The sequence below is a fragment of the Vespa mandarinia genome, chromosome 11 (genome assembly GCF_050613455.1).
Source record: "Vespa mandarinia isolate Hongniang chromosome 11, ASM5061345v1, whole genome shotgun sequence".
Lineage (NCBI taxonomy): Eukaryota > Metazoa > Arthropoda > Insecta > Hymenoptera > Vespidae > Vespa > Vespa mandarinia.
The window spans coordinates 7,015,001-7,022,818 of record NC_140820.1 but is presented as its reverse complement, the minus strand read 5'-3'; the positions used below and the strand labels follow the sequence as shown (position 1 = coordinate 7,022,818).

Here is a 7,818-nt window from a genome sequence, read left to right as displayed (position 1 = left end):
AGGTTCGTGTATATAAATCGCGGATTCGCTGCGGTTCTTCTCTTCTTTTTTTTTTCTTTCTTTTTGCATTTTACTTATTTTTTCTTTTTCTTTTCTCTTTTTTCGTTTTTTTTTTTATTTTCTTTTTTACTCGCCACGTCTCGAAACGTACATGACTAGATATATTAGGGTGTTAGGCATAGATAGGTCGCTTTTTATATATCTCGCTAAGACGACGCGACGATATTTCTCGATAAAACAGCTTCTAAAAAATGATATGAACGTACGGCTTTTTTCTTCTTCTTCTTTTTATTCCACACGACCTTGAAATATACGGGGGCGAGGTTTGGAGGGTTGAGTTTGGGTTTGGGGTTTAAAAGAGGAGTCTGTACGAGATCGTTGCAAGGTATGTTCCTAACACGCACTTATAATACATACAAGAATACTTCTTAGCGTTTAATTATCGTTTTTTTCTTTTTTTTTTTTTTTTTTTTTTTTTTTGTTAAAAAACATCTAGGAAGCATCTCAGAAATTGTCGACTGAACGATCTCCAAAATTTCTTCGGTTTTGTTTCTTTTTTCTTTCTTTCTTTCCACGAAGTGGAAAATAAAACGTTTCCGATACGATTTTTTATTTTCCTCGTTTTCATTGTTAATCAATTATTTGAATTATATTGAAAGTATAATTGGATAATTTATATAAAAATGTTTCTCACGATCACTTCTCGCGAAGTATTAATTAATTAATAAAGGAAGCGAGTTTAAGGAAGGATTTCGTTCTTTTTTTCTTGTTCTTTTTTTCTTTTCACCTTTCCTTCCTTCTTCGTTTTCATTTTTTTCCCCTACAAATTTCGCGAATGCTAATACTTATCGTTACATGATTATGACACTTTAATATCGCATTTAGATAAGATTGGCAGTGTTTAACCTTGATAATTCGTATGCCTATATGCGGTAGAATAGTATGTATGTATGTATTTATGTATGTATGTATGAACGTACGTATGTATGTATAATACATTATGCGTTTATGCGTATACAGAGTCGTACGATTGATGAAAATGACATAAGCGCTGGAAGGATATTTCTTATAAAATTTATCCAAATCCACTAGCATAATACTATTTTGTCGATTGTTACAATTATATTATTCGAAATTCAAGTAAATCAATCAGAGTGGTTTAACCCTAGTTGTGCCTGTGGAATGTAGAAACACCCCAAACTAAGTTTAAACTTAATTAAAATAATTTGCACAGTGCATGATTCACGAATTTTGTTTATAATAACAGAATTGAAAATGCGTTTTCAAATCTGCTGATTATTACTTCCGAAGCTTGAAAGAATATACACTATTTTTTTGAAATAAAAATTATTCATTCTGTATAAATGACAGCTGTTCAAAATCCCTGGAGTGTAGTACACCCCAACTGTAGTACACAATTCGAAATTATTTTGTGGTGTGCTTAACTAGGGTTAATATCATGAACAGTTAGCTATCCGAATATATTATGCAAATCGCATGCTATTCTTTTTTTCTCTTTGTTTTATTACTTTTCTTTTTCAATAATTTTGTATAAAAAGATAACATATAAAATCATCGATCGATCGAAAGAAATATAAATATTTGCTGTGCGACATGTATCTTTGTAGTTATCGTAAAAGCTTAAAAATCGTTTAAATACATTCTATCTCTATCACTCTCACTTTGTATAAAATACAATGTAGTACGTTGTTCGATATTTTTTGTTCTTCTTCTTCTTTTCTTTTTTGGTTGTTGTTTCGTTTTTTTTTTTTTCCTTTTTTTTTATAATCGATCATAATTCGCATAAGTAAGTACTCGGATAGTAAGTATAATTAGAATATTTAGGGATAATGATACGTACGCACTGTGATTACTATATCATCAATTACCATTAAATAATTTCACAGTTTATGGCTTTCAACGAGAAATGTTTCTGCTTGCTGTTATACCCTATCTGTCTGACTTTACAGAAACATAAAATAGTCATTTAAATTTACATAATATCGCCGATAGATTAAATTAAGTATATTATAATATTTATAATATTTTGTTCTCCGATCGTTGTATTTTAAAAACAAAAATTCTAATCATTTCTCTCTTTTTTTCTCTCTCTCTCTCTCGCGCGCACGCAAAGAAAAAAAAAAAAAAGAACATAATTATTTCGTTGTACGATAATACGTTTCGAAATGTTTTCTTTCTGTTTTGTTATTATTTATTTTTCTTTCTTTTTCCTTTTCGTTATTTCTCGTTCTTTCTACTTTAACGGCTAAAGATCGCACGGCTAAGATCGCGCTCTAAAATCATTTTAAGTCTATCTACAAATATTACAAAGTAAAAATAAAAGTTTAAATACGAAGAAAAGGAGAGAAAAAAATATATATATATATATTTATATATACGTAAAAATTACATCGAATTAAAAAAAAGAAAAAAATGTAGAAAGTCATCATTAGATTCTTATAAACTAACACTCGCGTACAATGCAAAAATAGTAAAATTTTATTACAGTTCAATAAGGGGAAAAAAAAAAAAAAAAAAAAAAAAAAAAAAGTTTGTAAAAAAACGTTAAACGTTAAAAAAAAGTTCATCTTACACAGCCGGTATATACAAGTCCGTCTTTCATTTTTTTTTTGTTATTGTTCCTTCTCTTTGTTTTTTCTTTTTTTTTTTTTTTTTTAACAACAACGACGTACGAATGATGAGAAATGTTGAGAAATAAAAGAAAAAAACAAAAAAAAAACAAAAGAAAAAAAAAAAGAGAGAAATAAAAAATAAAAAAAAAAAGAAAAAGAATTTAATGCGAATACAAGATCGCGTTCGTCGTTATAATAATAACGATACTTTTTTTTAATTACCGTCACGTTCTTTCTCTTCAAACATGATTTCGATCGATCGAAAACGTTCGTGTCGTTACTTTTCTTCGATTTTCCTATCGAGTTACTTATCCTTAAGAGTATTCGATGTAGTGGCCATACCTATTATTACTATTATTATTATTATTATTATTATTATTATTATTATTATTATTATTATTATTATTATTATTATTATTATTATTATTATTATTACATATTGATATTGAATACTAAGTATTGCATTTAAGTATATAATATCGTTTACGTGTATTGGATTCGTATGCATGATTATCGTTATTATTATTATTATTATTATTATTATTATTATTATTATTATTATTATTATTATTATTATTATATTATATTTTACTATTATTAATAATATTAATATTAATATTACTTAACCTGGACACGGTAGCATTCATTGGAGCGGACATCCTAATTGGAAATAAATATTATTACCCTTATCTAATGGACGCGACAAAAACACCGTAATACGAATAATGATTGCGAAGTTAATGAGCGACGTTCTGCAATAAACGCAAAACATTGACGCCTCGTTTATGTGATTTCGATGATTGAAAATGCATCACCATATGTGAAATAATTCGACGTTGATAACAAACGACAATCCAATGGATTTTCTTTGTTTTTGTTTGTCTGTTTCTTTCTTTTCTTTCTTTTTCTTTGTTCTTTTTCTTTCTTTTCTTTTCTTTTCTTTTCTTTCCTTTCATACGTTACACTCGAAATATCTAAAATATGTTACTACAATGTATACAGAATGTCCTAGAAGAAAATAGAATAATTCGTTACATTCTAAAGATAATTCTCAATAAAAAAAAAAAAAAATGTTATTATCAATAATAGGCCATATTATCATTGATAGTTATCGCGATATTTCGCTTGTTAAAGTTTATCAAACAATAAAATCTACTCTGATATAATAATTTTTATTACGAAATAGGATTAGAACCTGACTAAGTATTTTTTTTTTTCCTTTCTTTCTTTTTCTTTCAGACACCCTGTATATCGAGAAAAATACTCAAAAGTGATGGTTTCCTTTTTTTCTTCGTATCATAGTGGACGTATCGCTTAATATGATAATAAATTTTGACAAAGACGATTAAATTAACGAATAATAAGCGTTTCTTTTCATTTTACACAAAGGCCTGATGATTCTATATATACATATATATATATATATATATATATATATATATATATATATATATATATATGTATGTATATTTTGATATATATATATATATATCAAAATTCGTAGATATATAATCGATGATACCAAGCGATGCGCGGCGAGGCCTTTTAATTAGTTATTAACGACCAGTCATAATTTTTTTTTTTCTTTTTATGCGACAAAAGCCAATAATATCGACCATTTTTAATTATCGATACGACGATTATAGCAAGATCAACGATGTGAAACCAGTAATTGAAAGATTTATATTAAAAGTTTCGAGCTTAATTATTCTATGAATATCCTTTTATGCCTTTCATGCAAAATAAAGTTTAATTCTTCTTTTTGCTTTTTTTTTCTTTCTTTCATTCATTTTTATCAAAACGACGATATAAACATACGGTTATATACACACTCGATGAGAAAGAGAACGCACTTAATATCTTGCAATCTTGGACGATTTGGTTTGGTTTCGTTTTTCAAATTATTTCCGGTTTTCACATCGAAGCAAGCTTAACTAACGTTTCGCAATTAAACGTCGTTTGCGGTTAAAACAACCTTACACAATTATTATCCCTATCGCAATATTCAGTAAATTTGGAGGTTCGTTTTTTTCGTCTTTTTCTTCTTTTTTTTTTCTTTTCTTTTCCTTTCCTTTCCTTTTCCTTTTCTATCTTCCTTTCTTTCTTTCTTTTTTTTTTTTTTTTATTTTACGACGACAACGACGAATAAATTAGAGACAACTATCGACGACGATTTCACCTATTTTCGAGACAACCTCGTCGAAGGTTGGCCTCTCTCTGGGATCGTTCGCCCAACACTGTATCTGAAGTTCCTGCAAGGTTGGCGGTGCCGCTTTATGCGGTTTCCACGTTAACGTCAATGACTTTAATTGAGCAAGAACGGATTCGTCGTTCATTTTGTTAAAGGGTAATTCACCCTGATGAAACATTTCCCATACAAGGCAGGAGAAAGAATATACGTCACTCTTGGTAGAATATTCGTCCTCATAGACAGCTTCATAAGGTAGCCATCTTAGAGGTATCACTTGGTTCCGATGTTTCGTGTATTCTTGATGATACGGTTCCTTACTCATGCAAGGTAGAGATATCTTGATGGTTAGATTACTTGCGATCAGACAATTACGTGCTGCTATATCCTTATGGACCAATCGACTGTCAGCTAAATGTTTCAAACCTCTCGCGGCCTGATTTGATAAGGACAATATCTGTGCCACAGAGAGTTGAGGGGCACGTGGTGGTTTAGACTCATGCGATGGACTACTATTGTTGTCCTTTCTTGACGCAATCAAGAACTGTTTGAGATCTCCCCAATCGGTATATTCCAAAATCATATAATCCGGTTCCTCCTCGCGACATAGTCCAATCAACTTGACAACATTCTCGTGACTGAGTTTATGCAAGAGATCCAAGTGACGTTTGAACTCCTGCAATGCAATCTCGTCCTTCGTATTGGTCAAACTTTTAACCATAACCAAACTTTCCTTATCACCGTCCAATTGATACTTCGTAGCATAAATCTCACCGAACTCGCCTCTACCCAATGGTTTAAGTTCCTTCAAATTCGTACGCGATACCGCTATCTTATCGTAATTCGACTTCGATCTCTTCGATTGATTGCTACTTTGACTTTGTGCTGTGTCAGCCCCGTCGCTCTTGTTTTGAGAATCACGATTTTCCTTCTTTTTACTCGTTGAATTAGTTTTGTGACTGGTCTCCTTCAATTCCGTTTGTTCTTCCTGTACTTCGCCGTTCTCTAATTTTTCTATATATCATAAAATGTTGAAATAAAAATAAGAATCGACATAATTATTGTTTATTTTTCATAGAAAGATATATATTTCGAATTTATTTTTAATTTGTGATGTTTTTATTTTCTTGCATTTGTTTCATTTTAATTTTTTTTACGTTGAAATACCAACCCTCAGCTTGTTCTTGAAGATACTGTTGCTTCCTCCTACGACGTCGATAACGACAGTACAACATAAGACCAACGACCAGAACCATATAAGCAGCAGCAGCACTGAGAGTAATAGTGACCGTCTTTGTCATCATCGAACCATCGTCACCAACTTCCAAATCCAAATCCGACCTATAGCTGTCACCGGCTAAGAACGCGAAACAGAAAAGGAAATGCATCAGTTGATGCGGAAGGAAGAGAAGAAAACAAAAAGAAAAAGAAAGAAAGAAAAGAAAAGAAAATTATACCTTTCACATTTAACTGAACTTCCTCTCTCTTTAAACCTCCACTATTACCAGCCGTGCAACCATACTTTCCTTCATCACCGAGATATACCTCCTTGATGTAAAGACTTCCATTAGAAAGTACCTCGAAACGTGGATTTTCCAAATTATTCATACGGGAGTCTTTATCCCATTGAATGGTAGGTTTAGGATCGCCTTCGGCAGCACAATGCAACATCACCGGGTAACCTTCAATAGCTTCGGTAGGATTTTGTGGTTGTATCGTGAACTTTGGTGCAACTGTAAACGATTATTGGACGTGAGAAATGTTTTAAACGAAGAAATGAATTTTAAATTTACGTTAAGTGTTTTAATGGATAATAAATTTATAATGATCGATCGATCGATCGAAATTATTAACAGTTTATTATCTAAATGAAAGATAAAGATTGACGTAATAAATGTTCGATTGGAAATTGATTTTATGGAAAAAAAAAAAAAAAAAAAAGAGAGAGAAAGAAAGAAATTATAAAACCTATCTTAACTAAAAGGATCCACTACTCACTCACTACGTCGATGTTAATCGTATGATTTATTGATCCTTGCATATTACTAGCTATGCAAGTGTAACGACCTTTGTCCTCTTCTAAAACACCATTGAAATGAAGTGTCCCATTGATATCTTGAACGTGTTTAGGAAAATCTTCACCATCACCTTCTTTGATCCATTTTACCATTGGATTCGTGGCACCCTGAGCCTTGCAAGAAACTTTAGCAGTTGATCCAAGTTCTAAACGTTTGTTGACAGGAGGCGGTGAAAATTTCAATTTCTCTTCGATCGTTAACGTAGCCGGATCGGAGAATATGGGTAGGAAACCCTTAGTTTCTATCTCGCAAACGTATATACCTTTGTCCGATAAGTCAACACTTTTGAAATGTAAAGTAACGTTACCGTGATGATCGGTAACACGATGTCTAGTTGGTCCGCCAGTTTCTTTCAAAGGTTCGCCATCTTTGAACCATCGAACGTGTGTAACAGGTGATTCCATACCGGAATAAGAACAAGTCATTGTAACGGGCTCACTTTCCATCACGCTTAATGATTCTGGCGAATTGATCAATGTTGGTGGTGCTAATACAGAATTAAATATTATTTTCTATTAATTTTATTATATATTTATAAATGATTATATTCGTATAATAAATATTCAACATCTTTGCTCGTTAAATTGATGGATATTAATAAGAATGATTAGGATTAATGCACGATCAATGTTTGATACTCACTTGATATTACCACTTGAACGGACATGTCAGTCTCACCGGCAAGATTCTCAGCAACGCAAGTATAATTTCCATCGTCCTCGTTTATTTGAGCTTTCCCAATAATGAGCGTATTGTCCTGAACGCGAATGGGACCCGCGTCACTTATAATATGACCCTTGGGATCTCTCCAATAAACCTTAGGAGTCGGTACACCGCAGGGTTCCAAACAGCTAACTTGTAGTTCCTGATCTTCGCCGACTATAGCCACTTGATTCGGTAAAGTGGGTTCGAAAGATGC

General features: G+C 31.7%; 1 protein-coding gene across 1 annotated transcript in view; it reads right to left on the bottom strand.

Moving 5' to 3' along the window:
• Positions 1 to 2,551: 2,551 nt before the first annotated feature.
• LOC118450412 (inactive tyrosine-protein kinase 7) overlaps positions 2,552 to 7,818 on the bottom strand; it is a 71,734-nt gene continuing 66,467 nt past the window's right edge. Inside the window, exons 5-9 of the mRNA XM_035886174.2 lie at positions 7,542 to 7,818; positions 6,820 to 7,386; positions 6,279 to 6,554; positions 5,993 to 6,178; positions 2,552 to 5,835 (exon numbers count right to left, since the gene is read on the bottom strand). The exon at positions 7,542 to 7,818 is cut by the window's right edge and continues 20 nt beyond it. Of these exons, the coding sequence (XP_035742067.1) occupies positions 4,784 to 5,835; positions 5,993 to 6,178; positions 6,279 to 6,554; positions 6,820 to 7,386; positions 7,542 to 7,818 (2,358 nt within the window). The 3' untranslated portion in view covers positions 2,552 to 4,783. The remainder of the gene's footprint in view (positions 5,836 to 5,992; positions 6,179 to 6,278; positions 6,555 to 6,819; positions 7,387 to 7,541) is intronic.